We start from the raw sequence: 22,186 nt of genomic DNA, 5'->3' as shown, positions 1-22,186 counted from the left end.
CTTTGTCTGTTTGTGTGTGTGTATGTGTATGCACACATTTGTGTGTTTGTTGAATTAGACACCTCCACCACATGTAGCCTGCGATAGACAGCACTCTGCACATTCCCATGTGCCCCCCCCCCCCCTTCGTCCCCTTAGTCACGCCAACTCACCTCCAAGGTAGTGTGGCAAAGTCTCCCTTCCTGCCCCAGGCTCGGTCAGAACCACTTGGTCGGACCCACTTCCCTGTATTCTTCTGTCAACTCTGGGGAAGAAGATAAAAAACAAAGACCTCCACTTCCTTCCTGCTTCCATGACTGTGTGGCCATGTGAAAGGCCACCCTTACGGGGCACCACTGTAACCACTCAACCCCACTTGACCCACCCCCTGGCTCCCAAAGCCCTATTGTCCCCCCCCCCCCAAACACACACACACATCCCACTGTTATTATTCTTGCACAAAAAAAAAAAAATGAAAATAATAAGGAAAACTATTAAAACCAACAATCGTGTCCCGGCATTTCCTGAGGTTTGTGTGCTGAAATAAATAAAGCGGAGACAGAAATTGTTTCGATTGTTGGCTGGGGGTCACGTTGGAAAACTAGAGTCTGACAATGTTGTTGACAGCTTCCACTGTCCTGCCTATGACAGCCGTGGTTTTATTGTTCGGGCCATCGGCTCTGTTTACTGGACATGTTGGTGAGATACTGCCGTGGCCGTCTGGGTTTACTCTGTATTGTTTTCTGTGTATTGTCTGACTACTTCTGCGGTGGACATGGTCTGACTCCGGATCTGTCGCTAACATCGGCTGATCTGGTGTTTATTATTTGCAAGGCAAACCAAAAAGCCTCTGAACAAACAAACACACACTCATATCACACACACATACTCACCATCAGGGCCTCTTGCGTTCGCACACACACACACACACACACACACACACACACACACACACACACACACACACACACACACACACTCCTATACAAACATGCATCAACTATGCACATATTAGCGGTGAGATTTTGCAGGTCATTTCTCTCCCTCGCTCCCTTACTCAGAGCAGCTCAATGTTATTCAGCCTCGAGACTGAAGGGCATATGTCCCCTTAAACTATAAATAATTCAACAGCAAGACCTGAAAATGACAACATTTGCATGCCTTTATTTCTGAATTTGAAGTAGTCGTCTTTCAATTGTACAAACGGCACATTCATGTACATATTTTATAGCAATTTACGGAATTGTATAGAAATGAATGAATGCGGTGTAAGGATTTTTCCGAGAAAGGAAAGCATGCACTTGCATCCAATAATTTTTTTTTGAGAATTGGCAAAAGTGTGTTTCATTTATTAGCATTTTTTACAAGTTCCGAGGTTGGTGTCAATACACCTCTGGAGTTTGCAAAGAATAGATGTTTCTCTCATTTTCATGAGGTCAATGATTTGTTTAATTGACTGAAGATTGAATCAGCTCTTTTTTGTGCTCAGTCGCACATTCAATGACAATGGTTGGACAGGGGATCACATGTAAATAAGTAGTATGAATAATAATAATAATAATAATAATAATAATTCCTGACAATAACTTTCTTTGTAAATGACTTGAATGCTGGACGAAACCTTGTAACATTGAAACATTGTAATTATTAGTGCTGAAGGATGCGATTTCCTTGCAAATTGTGAAAATAGCAGTTCCAATCATAGTTAAGAGGATATTACAGAATATATTATGCACTGGACAGGAGAGATACAGTAGAATGCGCTCATAAAGAAGAAGATAAAGTTGAAGGTAACTGTACATGTAGTAAGAGATTCGATTTTAACCCTTCTTTCTCTGCAGATTTGATCCTTTTGTCAATGAGTATCACCTTGGGCAAAGAAGAAGGTTTTATTCCATGTGTCAGATGAGTTGTGATGGTTATTCATGTCCTGCCTGCAACAGTTATCCCCATGGAGGTGTCCAATTATCCAGAAATATCTCGATGTGACCTTTGCCTACTTTCAGTCTCTTTGGATTAAAGACACATGTAAAATCCAAGTGGATGAATCCACTTGCAAACTCGCAATGATAAGTTAAAAGCACAACACTAGAAAAATGAATGAACCCTCTGGAAAAGTAATGCGCTACTAGGATTGCAGTCATGAAGATCAAGACCTCCGTCTCTCTTATGTTTAATTCCTCTTTGGTCGACCTTCCAGAAGGGTCACAAATAATGTTCCGTGATTAATGAGTGCATGAGCTGCACGCAGTAGCGTTCCTCCCCCGTCCGTGACTCGCCTCTGATGCCTAATCATCCAGTCTCTTATCGGGAAAGCGTTCAGAGGGGAATCACTGGGGCTTCAGTTCACTACAGAGACTCACCAGAATCCAATGTGCTACCATTTGAGTCCACAAAAAGAAAAGAAAAAATTTCCCGTTTCCCGTTTCCCGGTCCAGTCGGGAGGCTGCGTGGTGTGTGCTTGTGGACTGAGCAAGAGGCATAGAGACCCGACCTGGCCTTTGGACCTTCCCCTCCATCCCCTCCCATCCATCCATCCATCCATCCAACCCTAAGGCCCAGCCCCCTCGGGCTAGCCCAGCAGGTCGCTGCGTTTGCTGCACCAGACCACCAGGGCGATCATGGCCAGCGTGAGGAAGACGGGCACCAGGATGAGCGCCAGCAGCTTCTCTTCGGGCGGGTCCAGCCACACCACCCGGTCGAGGCTGCAGTTGGAGAAGAAGTGCTTGTGGATGCGGATGATGTAGCCCTCCACCAAGGGGTTGGGCCAGTAGCAGTGGATTCGCACAGCCCCCTTCTCCGTGCATTGGGTGAACTCGTGGTACTGCCTGGGAGGGGGGGGGGGGGGCACAGTGGGAGAGATGGGTTAGTATAGGTGATGCATTACGATCTCAGTGAAAGAAAAAAGTTTTTTTTCTGAGGTTATTCTGAATTTTTGTTTGCTATTTTTGGCTCTCTAGATGTGATGGTGTTATTTCAAAAAATATGTTTCACACATTCCTCGTCCCCCCCTTACAACTAATTTTACAACGTTTTTGTGTTTATTTATTTTTTTGGAGTGCAGCCTCAAAATCATTCCCTGTTTTTTTAACAAATACCGAAGTCAATAATCAAACCAAAAATCGTTAGCGTATCTGATAGTGTTGGCAATTGACCCGGCCTTGGGCCATTCTTATATGCTTGCTATGGATTTTTGCATGGGTGGCGGATACTGAAACGCTTGCTGAGACAAAAAAGACTTCAGTGGTTTATTGATCTGTATCAGCCAAAATAAATAAATAACAGAGTGCACAAGCATGTGTGTGTGTTAGTGTGTGTGTGTATGTGTGTGTGTGTGTGTGTGTGTGTGTGTGTGTGTGTGTGTGTGTGTGTGTGTGTGTGTGTGTGTGTGTGTGTGTGTGTGTGTGTGTGTGTGTGTATTTGTTTGTCAGTGTGTGTGTTTGTGTGCGTCCCTTGTTTGTGCAATCATTTCCGGCTTAATGCCCCTGTTGCGCTGCTTGTCTAAAATGACAATCAGCTAACAGCACGTCGTTAATTTTATCCTCGGCTCAGCTCCTAGATTCTCTCCTAATCCAACTCAACTCACTCCTTTTCTTAACACGAAGTTACACGATCGTATTGTAACTGATATCGGATCATATATCAAATGAACAGTAACTTCATTAAATAAATACAATCCAAGAAATATTGTGGAAACAAAACACATCACGCACACGCACACACACACACACTTAAATATTACTAGTGACACTTTCAATATCCTCCTTGACCTTTTCCAGGTCATTTCCTTCAGTCTGTCTAAATCACTCCCTCCCTACCTCCCTCCCTCACTCATTCACCCACCCACTCACTCCCTTCTCCAGTACAGTAACATCGGTTGAGTGTTTAATTGTATTTACACAGTTGAGAAGCTAAGGGAACACAGGGCACTTCAACCTGCATCTGGATGTGGTTAAAGCTCTTAATGTATGTGCGTCTCTGGGTCAGAGCATCAATATTTATGGGTTAGACATTGACCTCAGTCCCGATGCTGTTTTCAAAGAGACCTTTGCTTAAAGGTCGTTTTAATCAAATAAAGGCCCATTGGCTGGGATATACTGTATATAGGTGTATCTATAGGGGTCTATATAGATACATGGACCCCAAATGGCTGTAACATGCAGTCCCAAAGAGAGTAGAGGAGTTCTGTTGAGATTGCATGGTTCCATCTGATGGAAACTTAAGAACATCAACAATCAACAATAATGTTTTTACCTCTGCAACCTCACTTTTGCGCAAACTCACTTGTTACTTTTTCAGCGCAGCCATCAAACATATTTGAAGACATCTCAAGAAACCCATCCACCCATATCTTAATCTAAAGCCAGAATTTATTTACTTAGACTTTTTTTTCAATTTTTCAAAGGAGAGCCATCCAAAATTCGCATTTGCAACAAAAATGACGCCTATCTTGCAAGAAAATGTTGTGTTGCTTGGGTACAATAAAAAAATATTGAAATGAAATGATTAAAAAGTTGTAGGTATATATCTTTGAATGCTTTTGTGTGTAAAAACCCAACACACAATTGTGTCTGGATGAAATAATTGTGTTTGGTGAATTGGGGAACTGGGCAAAACTCCCAGGTAATCATGCCAGGTGGGTTGATTGAATTCTGGGTCCATTTGCTTAATGTCCCCACTAATCGCTCTGGGCCTGCCTGCAGCGCAACGAAAGACAGGATGTCTCCATGGCTTGAAAACATACATTGACACAATTATTGAGATGGAGAGAGAGAGCTAGACAAGAGACATAGAGACAGAGAGAGAGAGACAGATGGACAGACAGGGGGAGACAGCGAGAGAGGCACTGGAGAATAAGAAATGAGGGTACATAACGGCGTCTACAGAGATGTTCTCTAGTGTTGATCAACATAGAGGCTCTCTGGGAAATAACAGACTGTGGAAGCTATTTTCCCGATGGAATACAAGGCAGCAAACTGGTCTTCTTTAAATCATTATTTACATCATTTTGCATCATAAACAAAGGTGTATCATCAGTTGGAATGGATGGTGGGAATTCTATGCCTACCAGACACACAGATACACATACAGACACAATTCATGATTGCATACAAATGCGGGCCAAAAGCTAGATATGGGCACACAGAAATATGATGTGTGCCCGTATGTAAGGAATAGGAATAGAAGTAAAATGTGGAATGTTTCATTAATGAAGCATCTAAAATGTAAAATAAGTTTTATCCTATCCACCCCAAACCATGTTCCCCATGTTCATCTGTCAATAGCCCCAATCTTAAAATGATAATTGGCTATTTGAGTGTACATTAGCATCTTCTGGAATAGACTGTAATGACTTTAAAAGCACATCTGCTGCTGAGCCACAGTCGAGGGGCTTTCCGGACAGACTGAGATTTCCGGCGAATAACACCACTTAACATTATTTATTATAAAGTAGCGTCATCGTCTGCTCTCAAACCTCATCTGTGACCCATCTTAGCTGAGACCCTATCGAGGTAGCCAGAGGCAGGGATGCATAAAAATGTGTGAAGGGTTAACATATCCGTCATATCGGATATCATTCAGGATACCTCATTTAAAAACACCCACTCACTGCACTTCATTGGTCATAACAATTGACCCAACCGGTCAAAGCTCACACAAATATTGGGATCATTCACTCTATCTCTCTCACCCTCTCTCGGTTTAAAAAAATAAATAAATGTTGTCCTCACATACCTCATGCTAGCAAAAATTCTCTCTCTCTCTCTCTCTCTCTCTCTCTCTCTCTCTCTCTCTCTCTCTCTCTCTCTCTCTCTCTCTCTCTCTCTCTCTCTCTCTCTCTCTCTCTCTCTCTCTCTCTCTCTCTCTCTCCTTTGCTCATCACCAAGCAGACTCTCCAGTGACTCGCCCACGCAAAATGTGCACACAACACCCCATCTGCTGATATACACCGCAGCGTTGGGTAATTCAGATATCAAAACACTTACAAATGGAGGCACGTACCAGTCTGAGGAAGTCACTGAATTTAGGGCAGAAGGAGGAAGTTCTGTCTCTCATTTTCTCTTTCACTCTCATGATGTTTTTTAATTTGGAAATACATTTGGTTTTATGTATCTACATCAATATTGTTGGGCTGTTTTGTCGAATAGGGTTGAGCAGCCTGAGTTAATTATTCTTCGGGAGTGATTCGAACAACGTTATTAAATATTGACGACTACTTCTCAGTGAGACGTACGACAACATGTAATTGAAGATAATGTTAACTGAAACTAATGCAAATCTGTCCCTGCTTAATTCATACTCATCCCAATCCTTAGGATCCATAGGGAATACCCAGACAGAGAGCGATTCGAGTTCCTGACATATGTATATTATTATATATTATAAAGTCTAAGCATGCAATACAGGATCAGGGTACAGAACACCCGGATATCATGTCAACGTGGTAAGAGTGCAACAAACAGACACACATCTTTCACACTCGGACATCCGCATACTCCATCAGTCCATCTACATCCCCTTTCTACATCAAGATCACACTTACAAGGACAGTGTGCTCAAGCACAAGAAAAAACAAAGTCATCGCTCTGCACAGCACTGTGACTCAAACAAAAGTTATCCATCAAATATCTAGCGTTCCCTCCTATTTACATTGGTAGCCTTTTGCAGTAAGAACACACTGTGTGGTTCTCAAAGAGAGGAACGGCATCCAAACGGTTCAGGGTTTAATATATTTTTACCCCCTACAAATAAATAAGGCTGAGTTTGAGACAAATACTCATGTAACTTCTTCCTTTTAAACAAGCAACCACGGCGCCCACCCACCCCCCGGTTTAGTGTTGTTTTGATTCGGTGAGTGTTTTTGCGGTTATGTTTTTTTCATCACTCTTGTCTCAACTACCATCGACTACTTGTCCGCCTCCCCTCTCTCTGCTGCCGAGCAACTCTGACTCAACGTAATTAAAAGAAAAGGAGAAGAGAGGCTGGCAGGGGGAAGCGAGAATAGAGATAAATAAAGACAGAGACAGAGAGTGTGAGAAAGAGTCAGAAAAGAAGGCGGGAAAGAATAGAGAGGTAGAGAGAGAGAGAGAGAGAGAGTTAGAGAGACGAGTGAGAGGAAGAGCAGCAGAGAGATTCGGAATCATCGTTGCGAATTTGAATTTGGCAGAGAGAGATTGAGAGAGTGTAAAGAGAGTGGATGAATTACTTTGGTGTAACTTTACACCGATTCTTATTGAACTCTGTGCTTCCTGAGCATGAAAAAGGAACTCGGGGCCTCCCATTTTGCTCCCAGGACAGAGATAAGGGAGACGGGGCGAGAGGGTTTCTGACAGCATCCCCGCCGTTGATCTCAGGAACAAACTTCCGTTCGTGCTAATGTTGCACAGTGGCGCCTGTCAGTCCCTTAGAGTGTGGTACAAATTAAAATCTGTGGATTGGAGGGAAGATAATGCTGAATATAGAAAACCACGGTGCTGTCAGATGGCACAGGATCCCCATAACTCATCACAAGTGCTGAGAGCAGGTGTGAGGTTGTTTTCTGTGTTCTTTTAAACAATAACTTAAAAAAACTCCATGCTGCCATCAATTGTGCGGGCAGAACACTGTGTCCTGCCCACCAAATGGCAGAGCACAGTGTATTAGTCATCTTAGTCAAACCGAGGGTTTGCTTTTAATCTCTTCCTTCTAAGAGGAAGCTTGTTGAGACTGAAACTGCGCTTAAGGCAAGGCAACTTTATTTCAATACCACTTTCCATACACAAGGCAGACTCAAAGCGCTTCACATACAAACATTGTCATACAATAAAATGAAATAATAAGATAAGATCTAGAGGATGAAGATTTAGCAAAAACCTAAAGCAAACATACAATAAGTTGAAGTAATAAAACAAAGGCAAAGCAAAAATAATAAAAAAAAAAAAAGTTTAGCAGAAGGCTAAATCAAACATAAAAGGTTAAGGGACAGGGTTCACAAAAACATGCAGGCCGGCCTGCGGAGCCCACAGTGCAGGTCCCCAGTGGCCTTCACCACCACATACCTGATGAAGTGCGTGAGGTTGCAGAGGTTCTTGGGAGCGATGTGCCCCATGTCCTGTTTGAAGCGCTCCCCGCAGATCTCCGTCTGACTCAGCAGATGGGTCTCATTGCAGAGTGCCATTTTGGGCAGGGGGGGGGGGGGTGGGCACCAGGTTGAACGTATCCCCCTCTGGAGAGACCGCCGGGGGAAGACAGAGAGAGAGAGAGAGAGAGAGAGAGAGAGAGAGAGAGAGGGAGTATCATGAGGCTGCTTGACGGATGGATGGACAGGTATGTCTCTTAGTTAACGGAGTGAGTAGCTGTTTGGAAACCGTGAGGGAATAGTAATGCATGCATATAGGGTTATGGATTGATGCAAGGGTGGAGTGAGGGGTGGAATGAGTTATGGATCGATGGAGGGATGCAGAGATGAAGGGGGTATGATAAATGGCTGGTTGGTTCGATGAAAGAGGTAATGGCTGGATAGATTGGGTAAATGGATCGAAGGTAAACGGATGGATGGATGAATTTGATTAATGATGAACGCATGTTGGATGGACGAATGGATGTTTGGATTAATGGGTGGATGGAAATGCTGGAAAGTGGCGGTAGGTAATCCTGATGGAGATGGACAGGCAGTCATGTGGCTTCATGCAGCATGTGATGGCTCAAAGGGAAACCGATTCTCACTTGTTAAGGCCCCCGTCATCCAGGCGTTTACTGTAAAGAGAACATAACAAGTGTTATAAGCCTGTGCTAATTAATAGGTGAACAGCCTTATCCTAAACAGAGAAACAGCCTCTATCCTTATGAAACATTGAGCAATCATGAATCGCAGATGTGATTGGTCAGCTGCATGGGTGCAGCTATATAGACTAAATGAGGAGAGCATGGTGGTAAGGTAATAGAAGGATACAGCAGTACATCTTTTCCCTCTGGGCTCTCTCTCTATTTCCTTTGGTGTACTCATAAAAGGAATTAATTGTTGGGTCTCTGGGAATGAAACGTCTGCAGACAGCAACAGCAGGAAATTGTTCATCACCTGCGAACTCTGAACAGGCATGATGGTGTACTGACGCACACACACACACGCACACACACACACACCCCCAAACAACACACACGCACACACACACACTCAAACACAAAAACACATACACACACACACACAAACAACACACATTTCCTTTAGTTCTGATCTCACAAGATGTCCCTGAAGTCTTTCTCTGACCTCAGGCAATTCATTCACTGTATGACATCAGGGCCCTTGACAGCTTCTCAGAGTAACCCCAGTGGAGAGTGTTACAAAATACCCATGCCAAAATGTTGGCGAACCAAGACGTCTTAAATGCATTTTGAAAGATTCCCATTTCATTCAAGAAGGGAACTTATTCAAATCATGGCCCTGGGGCCAGATGCCAAGTTAGCTCAGCTAAATTGAGTAGCATCCTGTTTGAGGATATAGGGAATGTGGAGCAGTGTCCATAGATGACGGCAGGTTGCGATAGGAGAGCGGTTTCCGATATTCCCCAAGGTCAACCATCTCCATGTTCACTTTTTGTAAATTAAAATAGATTGAAATTTACAAATTGTGGCATCATGGCAATTAAGTAATGTGCTGGCTGAGTAGAGCATTTGGGTCAGAGGATTTTCAATAGGATTTGGTTTTCCCATGGTGACTGAAAAGGGAATCTACCTGTCCAACTAACGCAACATAGAACTCTAAAAACAAACCCTTGTGCTGATAAATTGATAATCTTTCCATATCTAACACATGGTGTTCCTCGATCATGTGTTCCTGTGATGCCCTGCCTTTGTAACTCATCGTGTGCAATAGCCTACATTTATGACAGAATTCAGCCTGAGGGGTATTAAGTAATATTTCTTTCCAGAGATTATTTATTCTTCCGCTAGGACTAAAGCCACTGCCTTAATTCCATGTGAACATTGAGACAGCAACAAGAGTTCTTACTATTTTGCCAGCCAGGACTTTGAGATAAACAACCCATCAATCATGCCGTAAAGTTTAGCCGTGGGTCTCAAGACAAGCTAAAAGCAAGTAGAAAACATGGGAATGAGCTTAACGTGTATAGATACAAGTTTTGCGGTCGCTATATCAACAACATATCAGATGATATTATTTCTGAAAAGAAAAAAGGGACATATCTATGTTTGACCTATTCTTATCATGGTAATTGTAGTGCTGCAGTAAAATTTCAAGCAAAAAAAGTTCATGATTGGTCACACCTGCTTGTCGTATAAAATTGATAGATAGACCCTCGTTAAATGACTTAAATGAACATGAAAATAAGCAAGTTTATCTTACAATTTACGAGACCAGATTTGAGGATGACTGCAATCAAGCCATACAATCTATACGCAAAACCTTGCTAGAAAATGTGCAGGCAAGTCAGGCAAACTAATAGATGGTTTGATAATGAGTGAGTGAGTGAGTACCAATTTAACATCGGCCAAGTTTCAATCTCATGTTGATTAGTTCTGACAGCCAACCAGACTGCCCCACATCTCTCCTGGCTGCATGAATATATGGTGAATGTAAATGTGTGTGTCACCGTGCATGCCAATGTTGCAGCTCCTCCACTGAGCAGCACTGACCTCCAGCACCCCCCTTCCATTATCTCTAACACCACCATCAAACCTCCATCATCTCCAACACCGTCACCCAATGTCCACGTCCACCACTATCAAACCTTCCCCCCACCACAATCACCACTACTACCACCCTCCTATCTAAGACTACCACCCAACATCCACCACCACCACCCAACTTGCACCACAACAACACACCTTTACCTACCACAATCTACTATCTACTATCACCATCCTCCCCTCTATCACCATATGCCCACTACCATCATCATAAACTCGAACAACTCCAACCCCACCTTTACCACCACCATACCTCCACCTGCACCATCATCAGTACCGCTCACTGTAGAACCCCCAAGAGCAGTATAAGCGGTTGTGTCAGCTTCGATATTGTTTTCATTCGTCCTTCATGAACGCAATGCTTTGTTCATGAATAAATGCATGAAAAGCTGTCTTCGGTGCCCAGCCACATGATGATGTAAATATGAGCCTTGAATAGTCGGCCTGTTCATCATAATGTAAATCCAACTTATATCCCTCTCTCCTCCTCCACATAATACTACAACATGCTCTCTTATTTTACTGTGAGTCACATGAAGTGTGATGACTTCCTCGATACAATTGCCTGCGCGGGCTTGAATCTACGCTAAGTCCCCCACAATGAGGCTGGTGGCAATGACTCCGTGATCTCCGTTAATCAAGGAGCCGATTGGCTGAGCCGCTGGCGGTCCCGGATCTAGTCCTCGCTGGGTGTTTCATTCATTCATCGAAAAGGCGGACGTATAGGAGGCGGACGGGGTAGCCGATGTATCAGCATGTGTGTGGATGTTCTTCTGTTAAACCCATACAGGGATTACCATGTTTCAGTTTTTTACGTGATATAGGTGCCCTTGGAATTAAGTTGGGTAGGTAGGGAGAGAGGGGTGGAGGATGAGAGATAGAGTGTGTTTCGGTAGCTGTCTTAAAAGATGAATATGATCCAAAGATGGATTTTCGTGTATTGAGCCGAAATGTCTGCCGACTATCTTTTGGTATTTTTGAGCAACATGTCAACCCCTGCCTGCTCCTAGATATCTTAATAACCTGAGAGTAACTTAAAAAACAAAACAAAAACGTCTGTGTCTTTTTTCTGTGTTATAGAACACGTAAAATAAAGAGGAGGAATTCTAAATCCATCCAAATCTTGTTTGAACATATAAAACATGCTTTTCCCAACTTCTAAGCATATAATAGAAGACCAGTGAATCGTTTGTTATACATTTAAGCTCTGTTGTGACATTGTTGGAGAGATAAAAACAGTTGAGGCACCGTGGATGATGAAAGGGGCCTCAGATCCCTCTTCAAACTGTCCTAGTTACATCATGTAGTTTCCTTCGACAGCCTCCAACTGATTTGGTATTCCCCCTACCGTGTTTCCGGTTGACAAATCTGAGGCTGTTTTAGCTGACTACCGACACAAATGAGTTTGAATGGAACCTGTGGATTAGCGTGAAGAAAACCTAGAAATAATGGCCACGTGAATAGGCTCATTGTGATGCTTAGCACTACACTGCTTAGGAGAGATAGTGAGGGAGCTGGGCGGGAGCGAGTGTGGTTTGGATCGAGTGCCGGTGTGTGACGGCAATGGGGGTGTGGTTTTATGTGTTTTAATGTGTTCACATTGATAGATCATTAAATCTTTCTAGGTGAATGGAAAGTGCTTAGAAGCTGAGGATTATTCTTTACCCGAAGCTTAACAGTAGGAGGGCCAAGTGGAGATATACGTACTTTAAATGAGGTAAAATCAGGTCAGTCTTTTTATTGAATAATACCCAAGAGGGAACATGCATACTAGCAGGTATTCATGAGGTGAACTGCTACACGGCCCTGAGTTTTTCCCAATTGCAAAGTAGGAACAGTCTCCAATATTTCTTCTAATGTTAGAATAAAATCTCCATTAGCCTCGAGGCCTCTGCTGAATAATCGCGTGTCACTTCATAAAATGCTGCAAAAGCCTTATTGATGACAATACTATCCAATCCAACCAGCGACATCTTTAACAGAGGAGATATTTTGGGAATCAGTGTTTTCTCTTTACCAAGTTAGCCAAATACTTGCAACGTGTGTTACCAAATTCATATAGCCTTGGCTTCGCAAATCGTATAGTCTTCTTCGCCTTTTGAGTGAGTGAGAATTAGGTGTTGTTATTGTGGCTCGAGTGGCTTGTTAATTCGACTCAGTTGGGTTCTGCTTATACTTCATTTCATATTCAGATTCTAGCTCCTCTTGTTTTTCTTGACACTCAGTTTTAAATGAAGCAACACAATATGGATCATTTAACGGATGTGTATTAAATCGCAATCACTTAGAGTGCTGTGGGGCCTCCCCTTGGAACTCCCCAACAGGAGCATGATCCGATATTTGTAATACTCCCAATATAATACAAGAGAAAACAGTGTACCTCATTGTTTTCGGGGAAACATAAAGTCTATTCTAGAGCTTTTTTATGAACCTCTGAGAAAAATGGGATATCGATATATATATATCACATAGAGTGATTGTTGTTGACGCCCGTTCAGTGGGATTGTTTCTTTCGCCAGGTCATTTGTCTACGTGAGGGTGTGATATGCAATTGAAGTCCCTGCCAGCAATTGACAGAGCTAACTCTGTGGACTCTGAAAATGCCTTTGTTATATGATCAGAGGGTTGACCCAGTGGTGCATAGACATTCAATATTGAACAATTGTCACCAAACAAACTACTGCTACTCTCAAAATTGACATTCTTTGCCCGTCTGGCTGCCTCAAGCACTCGAGCACAGTCGCTGTAGTTGTGGAGCCTCACAATCATTATCGAGAGCCCTATCAATGGAATAGTCTGCCCCCTGTAATCAAATGTCAATTATGGCACCCATTGGACTCCTTACCCTCCCTGGAAGGAGGGATCCCCCACTCTGCGTTCCATCTCAAGATTTCTTCCTTGCTAATTAAGGGGGTGTTTTCTTGCCCACCGAGGGGCTAGGGTTAGGGGGTGTCATAAATATATGGCCTGTTAAGCCCTTTGAGACTGTACCTGTGATCAAGGGATATCCAAAATGAATTAAGTTGAATGACTTAATGAATTAATTTAATGCTTACGACTCTCCCCCCTCCTCACAAAGCCCAGATACTCGATGCACACTCTCCAGCTTGATTTTACCGGCCTTTGTGGTCATCGTGAGAGCTTTGGGAATCCATGCCTCCATGAAATGTATGGCCAAGGTGACATCTGAGGATTCTGGCAAGTGCCTCTTCTGAGATTTTTGCATCTTCATCTGCCCTCCTGGTCATCCAGACACTCCTGCAGCAAAGCAGTAGCTTCTTCCCGGTAGGAAAATACGTTTTTCTCAGCATTTGTATCCTCAAAGGATGAAAAATGCTGTTCTGCTTCGTCAATGCGCTTGGTTGTGTCTTGCAGTTCATTTGAAATCTCTCCTATTGTAGGAAGGGGATCAAATTCCCCCTTATTGTGGACGTGGCCTTGATCATTGCCAGGCTTAATTCAGTCTTTATAGTCTCTGTCATGCCATATTTTGATATCAAATACTAGCCGTCTAGTTTGTCGTCTCCCTACAGGCGATACAAATCACCATTTGACAGATACTACCAGCTTCAGGAATGAACACTACAGGTTTGGAGTTGAACATGATAAGCATAGGCTGTTAATATCGTAGTTTAAAAGGTTGACTTTAAATATTGCATTGACTGATCCGCGTTGGATTTGCAATTTGTGATAAAAAAAAAAAAAAAAATCTTTGTATTGTCCCTCAAACAAAAAGGATTTGTACAGAGCGCTATGACTATAAATACCATAAATAAACAAATCAATACATGTGGAGGGCAAAAAACTGATTTTCAAACAAGGTGTACAAGCGTATGGCTGTATACCTATAATACACATCAAGACATAAAACATCACAGAGAGATGGAGAGAGACAGGGAGAGAGACAGGGAGAGAGAGAGAGAGGTAGATCGACTGAGAAAAGTGACCGTCGGAACAGGATGCGGCCTCTCTCACAGTCCACAAAGATATTCTTAACACCACCAAGTGTTCCAGTATTTAATGTGCAAGCATATTAAATACTGGAGTGGGGCTGGAGATGGATGGAGAGAAAGGCAGAGAGAGAGAGAAGGAGAGAGAGAGTGTAATTTAAAATGTCCATTTATTTTATAGTTGTGTCAGCTTTTCTGTAAACATATGCATTTCATTGTGTGTACATTCCAGCGAAGCATGTTGCTGTCCCTTTTGGCAGGTATCTATTCAACACGCTGCATAGGCAAACATGTCTGAATGGTTTGAATGAAGGAAAGCAGTATATATGGATCTTGAGCAGTGAGCTGATAGCACGTCTAGGGATGCAGAGGTATATTCCATTCAGGTTTCTGTGTGTGTGCGTGCGAGTGGATGAGAGCCTTTTTGTCCATGTGCTGTCATGCGTGTCGATGCCTGTATGCATTTGTTTGTGTGGGTGTTTGTGTGAGACGTGATATTTGCGTTGTCACACGATTTTCAATGTAGGCCGTTGGTTACAGATAAAGAATCTCAGTGGGATTAGGAAACACCAAACTGCCAGGAAAGCCAGCGGCCTTTTCATTGAAAAGACAAATGGCACTTCATCTCAATTAGGGAACATAATCAACCGAAAACAGACCAGCGAGAGTTTCCAACTGTGATCTACTATGCAGACAATATTCGGCATCACCGATCCTAGTCAAATAGCATTGTGCTGTTTGTTTTTTTTCATTGCCAAACTAAAAGTCTAAAAGTCAAACAAAAAATTGAAAACATTTTGCACTTTCATTAGTGCCAGCAGAACAAATATGGAACCGAAATAAACAAACAAAATAAAAACAATCAAGCAAAATTATCACAATGTTGATTCTGAACGCCTTTTGAAAATATCAGAAAATACGATCTCTGCAAGTAAGCGTTTCCACAATACTAGAACAAAAATGTAAATCTAGGAGGGGGGCGGGTGTGTGTAAAGTACAGGCTATGCTTTTTTGGTCCTTCCTCAACAGCTGAACAACTTATTAGAATTCAGAGCTGGCAAAGATGTCGCTGTTACCATGAGAACATCGCCTTCACCACTGTGAAGATGGGATGGCTGCTTCCATTATGTGTGGTTTTTGGAGTGCTGTGAAAACTGATAGACTTTCTCTTTCCATCTGGATGAATAGCCCTTGTTCCTCCCTCCCTCCCTCCTTCTCGCCATCACAGTCGACTGAAAGCATATATTAACTGGCTCTGAGTACAAACAGGGCCTGTTTTTTTTATTTTGTTTTTGCATTGAAGCAGGACATCACACCTGCTACATGCTGCTAGTTGGTGGTTGCTCTGCGGCTTCAGTTGTCGCAATTGGTAGGAAGGCGAATACAGATGTAGAGACAGATTAGCGCAGCTAGTCATAAACACACACACACACACACACACACACACACACACACACACACACACACACACACACACACTAAATAACCAAACACGATAACAGAGATGAGCGATAAGCTCTAACTGGGTTTAAGCGACGACTCTATAAACGCACAACTACATCACCATACCGAATCAGCTGTGATAACTCATAACACCTCCTTACGTTTGTACTGTCTCTAGCTGAAGCAAAGCAGGCTGTCCGTCTTAATGAACTTAAGTTCTCCCAGTGCATTGCGGCGTAGCCAGGACAGTATGCCCTTCCCCGCGTTGAATAGCTATGTAAGCTACTGGCACGTTCAAGCATCTATCTCATTCCTGCCATGTGTAGGAAGGAATCCTCTCAGTCATGTTCTACCCCTGACCTTATGAAGGCAGTTCTATGTTGACAGCATATTGTTCGGAGTGATTGGTCTATTGCATTTTCTTTTTTTTAAATGCCATATAATTTCCATAACCGTGTCCTCACCTGCTCTCTACTCTGTAGTTAAAGGGCCTTATAGTACCACAAGGTGTATAGCCATTACCTGTCATGATGGCTTGTAATGGAGGTATAATACTAGACAAAAAACCGAATGGAGAACATTGAACTTCACGAGCCCACGCTGTTGTTCATGACGCCTCCAGAAATATCCATTCAGTTACGTTCAATTACAATCGCCCACTCTTTTGAGCCTTCTTCTGTTGCGCTTCCTGCACCCACTCCGCCTCAGCCCCATCACGTTCCCCGGCTGTCTCACCCTTGTCAGGCGGCACTTCTCAATACCCAGGACGACACATCCAGAACAGGAAACATTGATTCTTCCGCTGCTCCTGCCTTGTTGTTGTTGCCAGTGGAGCCCTGATCCACCGTAGCGTACAGCGGTGACCCCCTCTTGCGTGAGGGGAATAGAAGAAGGGATGTGATTTGTGTTTGGTGGAAAACCCATTTTGTGAGTCTTCTGGGAAACTGTGAGCGGATACCACAGGGACCCAACTTGACTTTACTATTGATATTCAGTGTCTACTGCCCGCTAAGTCATCAATAATAACATCCACGGATCCTGGAGCCTATATGCTGTGCTAAGGATTAACGCTCAGGGTCTCCAACAGCTGTCTTTAGGCAAAACGCAACGCCTCCGCAAGCTGACTGACCTCAAAGCGAATTAACTTTTCACAATATGAAGACGACGCGTCTTCATTTTGCATATTCCATGTCATATTTCGCGTCCGTTCATGATAGCATCTGCATTCAATTTGACAGACTTCAAATTGTTGAGATCCCTAGCATAATCTATGAGCCATCATTTCAGTTTAATTGTTATAAAAGGCATAGTCATCCATCAGGTATTAATTCATTAGAGAATGTTTTTAATGAAGATGGTAGACTAGTTGAAGGGGAAGGATTCCATCCTTATCGTTGGCCACCGAAGAGCCCATGAGCAATGATCCCCCTAGGACTAATTCCGGGAAACAGTTATCACGTGCACAGACTTATTTCGGCAAAAAGGCAGGTGCAAAAAGGGAATTAGCCTCAAAGAGGTTTGAAAAAAATTGCTCTTGGATCATTTTCAAACAGTTTGACTCACTCGACCCAATACAGCTTTAGTGATAATATCCGATCATAGCATTATTCGTAGGAACTGTTAAGGAATACAAGTGACCAAGAGAGTTAATGATCAACTAGGGATGCACCGAAATGAAAATTCTCGGCCGAAACCGAAACCGAATATACTGAAACAGTTGGCCGAAAGCCGAAACTTCAAAAATAAAAATGTTCGGTGTATTTTTTTCGGCCTTTTTACTCCTTCACCCGAAACCAAAAATTATGTTTTGGGCCATTTTCAGTGGCCGAATATTCGGCGCATCCCTAAGATCCACTGAGTCTCTCAGAGTTCCTATCTCCCATCGAGTAGCACTGAGTAACTCGGAGTTCAGCACTTACCGATGAGCGCGAAATATCTGTGTGGAAGCTCCCTCAGAGGGAATAAATATTTAACAGGAGGTCATTGAAAAATTAATAACACTCTTAAAAACATTCACAATTGACACCGGTTGATCGGATATGGAAGTAGGCCATGACTATTATTTATGCCCCACATTGAGGTTCTGACACACTGTAAAAACATAATAACTTGCCGTTCACCTTGCCGTCAACTTGTTCTCATGGTGAAATATTATTCGGCTGTCTTTTGTATGAGGCCACCTTCGTAATGAAAGTAAACAAGAAGCTTTGCAGACCTTTTAAAAGCAACTGCCTACTCTGCCTTGAAACTTTTGTGCTTTAATGAATGGCAGCAGGGTAGAAAATCTGGGACATTGCGTAAACATAGGGATGTGAAAGCAGAGTATAATTTCACAAGTACACCCTTGAGTAGTAATAGAGCATTTGTGCATCTCAAAAATATCAATGAGCGAAGTCTCAGTGGATTATACAAATGTTTTTTACAACTGTTTATTATATAGCATTGTGAATGAGTTTGCTATGTGTGTACTATGACATTAAAACGGAATAGAAACCATGTATTCAAAGGTAATGTGTCCTGCAATCATAGATAACCCTAGAGCTGCTTCTGGAATGCACTCTGGATATAGCAACTGAAAGAGACTCGAAAGAAACTGCTTGAAAAGCATAGAGTGTCAATGAGTCCATCTCTTAGCAGAGATCCAACAATGCTTGTTTTTCTTTTATAAGAACAACATTCTGTTCACAAGCAACAGGACCGACATAACCCCGTAGGCACTTCCCCTTGTTCTCTGGAGCACATGCACACTGCACAGCTTTTATTACTCCTTCATCCTAGAAAGCAGATGCCTCACAGTTAAAGGCAATCTTTTCGTATTGTTATTACTATTTCTATGTCACAGATGCACTTGCAAAAAAAACCTCTGGCTTGGTTTCCTGCGCTGCGATCACTCCGGTCTCTTGTAAAGAAATCAAATCCTTATCTCGGCAGCAGTGTGGACGTGGGGAATGTGTTTGTTTTTTCTACCCGCCTGTACTCCGTCTGATCTCTGACTTCTTCCCTCCAGATGGAGATCTCTATGGGGGAGGAGGAAAAAAATGACCTGTCTAGTCTAGACAAGGTCTAGCGCGGGATGCAACCAAGGCCTTAGGGAAATATTGCTCCCTACCCGTCCTGCTTAAGACGACACCAAGGAATCACATCACCAAACCCTTTCACACACAACCCAACACACAGATTAGCAGCCGGGTCTGTAATAAAAAACATCCGTTGAATTATAACGCTTTTAACCAAAGTGTGTGTGTGTGTGGGGGCGAGGGCATGTCACACATCATCTATGACCAGAATGCGGCCCCTACTAAGGTGATGCAGAGCATCCAAAAGTTGCCACACCACTCACGACAACTCCTCCCGCACTCGCACTGAGGCAGCACAGGTTTGACCCTTAAAATGGATTGCACAAAAAAAGCAAGTGTAAGCCAATTTCCTCGGTGAAGGAAGTAAACAGAACAGATAGCATTGGCTACAGCTGTTCTGTGAATGGCAAGGATCCAAAAGGAAGACGAGGCCAGAGAGCTTTGGCCAGAAGAAACAGCCCTAATCTCTGCATTTCCACAAAGCTTGACACGTATCTTTATTTAGCTGTGGCCTCAGTCCTCGAACGTCAGTGTGTTTTAGGTTTTATTATTGAAAAAGGATGACCTTTCTCTCGCCTTGCCTTCCACCAACCCATCTAAATGCTAAACCGCCCACTGGATGAAACACAGCTATTTCTATGATCCAAGGCAGCCACAACGGCAGCGGGTCACCATGGCAGGGTTCCAAGGCAAAAGCGAAGTGGGACAGTTATTTTTGAATCCATCTCTGAGTTCAAAACCATTTTGTGGACCACAGAAGATATTGAGCCGGAGGTTAGTCTGTTATGACCCACATGGAGGAGGTCGAGGCTGAAGAAGGCAATGACCCTATAAAGGGGTGGAAGTGAGATCCAATCCTAACCAGGCAGTACCAGCCCTGAATATTATCACTAAGACTCAGTCATCCATTGCTGATTCGTTACATACTGCAGACCCTCTCTGCAACAACACTGCTACATGTAAATCATATGTGTTATGCTTATTGCAGTGGTCTGGCTTGGTCTGTCAGGGCGGGCCTCTGTGTCTTTCCCTTGTTCTGTGCCTTTAAGCAGGTAGGCAGGTTGGATGGTGGGGCTGGAGACTAGCCATTAGAATGATCCAGGGCTATGTGTCCCAGATCATTCTAACCGCTCTCCAGCCCCCTTTCTCAGTCCCAATAGCCTTAAAAGGCTCACAAGTCCCTTAGAGACGAGAGAGAAGCCCTCAGGGATTCTCTCTCGTCTCTTAAGCCCCGGGGCTTTTCTCTTACCGGCAACTACTTCATCTTTTTGACTCTGGTTTTTCCACCTCAGAACACCCACCTAACCTACTTTCCTTTTCACTCACACACCTACATGACAGATTTACTGACTTTTACTGACTTCTTCCTATTAAATGGAAGCTACGATACAATCGTCCCTTCCATTAAACTACACAAACTCTACAAGCCACGAGTTTGTTTCGTTAAATGCTTTTTTATAATAAATTCTTCGTCATTTTTCACTTATAGTGTGTGTGCCTCCATTTTTGTTGAGGCCCTTAGCCAGGTCATAACTCCGTCGATCATACCATCTGGCAATGTCAGTATCAAATGTGAATTTTAATTGCTTGTGTATAGACCTAGTCAGTTTGTAAATGTAGAACCATATTGTAATGGATTCATAACTGCTTTTATTCTGCCCTCTCAGTATGTGTTGGTTAAGGGGGTTTGACTCCACCAAAAAGGTTCTAGATCAGCTCCCCAATGTATGGTTCATAAATCGTTGATACATACCCCTACCAGCTCCTTAGTGACAACCTGTAATCTCTGTGGATTCCTCAAAGCATCTCCTAATTGATTAAATAGTAAATGGCAAACTGCTTTACAATTCATTCCCACGTACCCTAATTATGATAGTGGTAGAGTATAATGAGTACATTGTATTCATAGGGTAGACATTTACATATATGCCAAAATTGCGCTTTCTTGCCTTGTTCTTTTTTTTTTTCATCCATTCCTACTAAAAACGCATTGTTTTTAAAGACACATAATAGCAAAGTGGTCCCCCACCTTGGGGGTGAGAACTCTGTTCTCAAATTAGTTGAAGGGAGATTGCTATATTTGATGATACATTTATTTTAATGGGCCCTGATCCAAAAGTGATGATATGTCAACCGATGATTCCTACACTAATAGGCCAATTTTGCCAACTACTTAGCTGGAATATGATAATGATATTACGGGCCAGATGTTGATGGGTAAAAAACTATGTGTGTGGAAGCAGGTTCAAAAATAAATTTCTGAAGGACATTTTCGCACTGAAAAATTAGGTCACGGGTCAAAGAAAGCAGGGAATCCGTATTAGCCGTTGGTCACGGATGCATCGATGGATTTGTACACGGTATATGTGCCACAGTTATCGATACCGTATACAACGCTACTACACTTAATGCCATCACAAGGTAAGCAGTGAATGACAGGTGCGAGGAGGTAGCCTCATGAAAAATAATTGTACTCACCCAAAATCCCAAGTGCAAAAAGTTTGAGTAAAGCAAACGCATTAGTATCCATCACGTTAGAGAGATTCCGTCCCAGAAGTCGGACTATCAATATAACATCCGTGAACCCGTTAAAATATGTTTGTGGCGAACCATAATTACTGTTCCGAATGAAGGACAAAAAAAATCCGTCGTCCCTTCTGCTTTCTTTAGATGTTGTTCGCCGAAATACAATATAAATGCATCGATTGCCTCGCACCCCCCTTATTACTCCCTGGTTCTCTCATGTGTTCAAACTGATCTGGTGCCCGCTCACTACACTCACCACAACACACTGCCCCTCGCATCCTCTTGAAAGGAGGAGGGAGGAGGGAAATAGGCAGACCGGACCAGAAGACAGCATGGAGACCAATTAGGCTTTAAATTAAAGCGCAAACAGATGTTTTTCTTTTTTCTTTTGCATGCATTGTCTTTTAAGATTGTATTTACAGGTTATTATTTAGCCAGGTTTTCGATTGCCCCTCAGATATTGAAGGGCAATCATATATTTTATATTGAGGATTTTGTATTATTTGAGTTTTTCTAGACGTATAG

General features: G+C 42.9%; 1 protein-coding gene across 1 annotated transcript; it reads right to left on the bottom strand.

Annotated features, from left to right (window-relative positions):
- Window positions 1-1,117: 1,117 nt before the first annotated feature.
- LOC115537004 (receptor activity-modifying protein 3) lies at window positions 1,118-21,933 on the bottom strand. The gene is made up of 4 exons (XM_030348565.1): window positions 21,614-21,933; window positions 8,686-8,715; window positions 8,019-8,185; window positions 1,118-2,807 (listed from the first exon to the last, which is right to left on the bottom strand). Exons 3-4 carry the CDS (start codon window positions 8,135-8,137, stop codon window positions 2,552-2,554), a joined length of 375 nt encoding a protein of 124 aa, XP_030204425.1. The 5' UTR covers window positions 8,138-8,185; window positions 8,686-8,715; window positions 21,614-21,933; the 3' UTR covers window positions 1,118-2,551.
- Between the last annotated feature and the right edge of the window lie 253 nt (window positions 21,934-22,186).

This window comes from Gadus morhua, chromosome 23 (assembly GCF_902167405.1).
Source record: "Gadus morhua chromosome 23, gadMor3.0, whole genome shotgun sequence".
In the NCBI taxonomy this organism is placed as follows: Eukaryota; Metazoa; Chordata; class Actinopteri; order Gadiformes; family Gadidae; genus Gadus; species Gadus morhua.
Note: the sequence above shows the minus strand (reverse complement) of the source record. Positions and strands in the feature narration are given on the sequence as shown.

What these genes read in the sequence shown, in the direction of transcription:
- LOC115537004 (XM_030348565.1), bottom strand. Translation starts at nt 8,137, where the DNA reads ATGGCACTCTGCAATGAGACCCATCTGCTGAGTCAGACGGAGATCTGC. An exon ending in AACCTCACGCACTTCATCAG is followed by an intron (nt 2,808 to 8,018) that starts GTATGTGGTGGT and finishes CCCCCCTCCCAG; the next exon opens with GCAGTACCACGAGTTCACCC.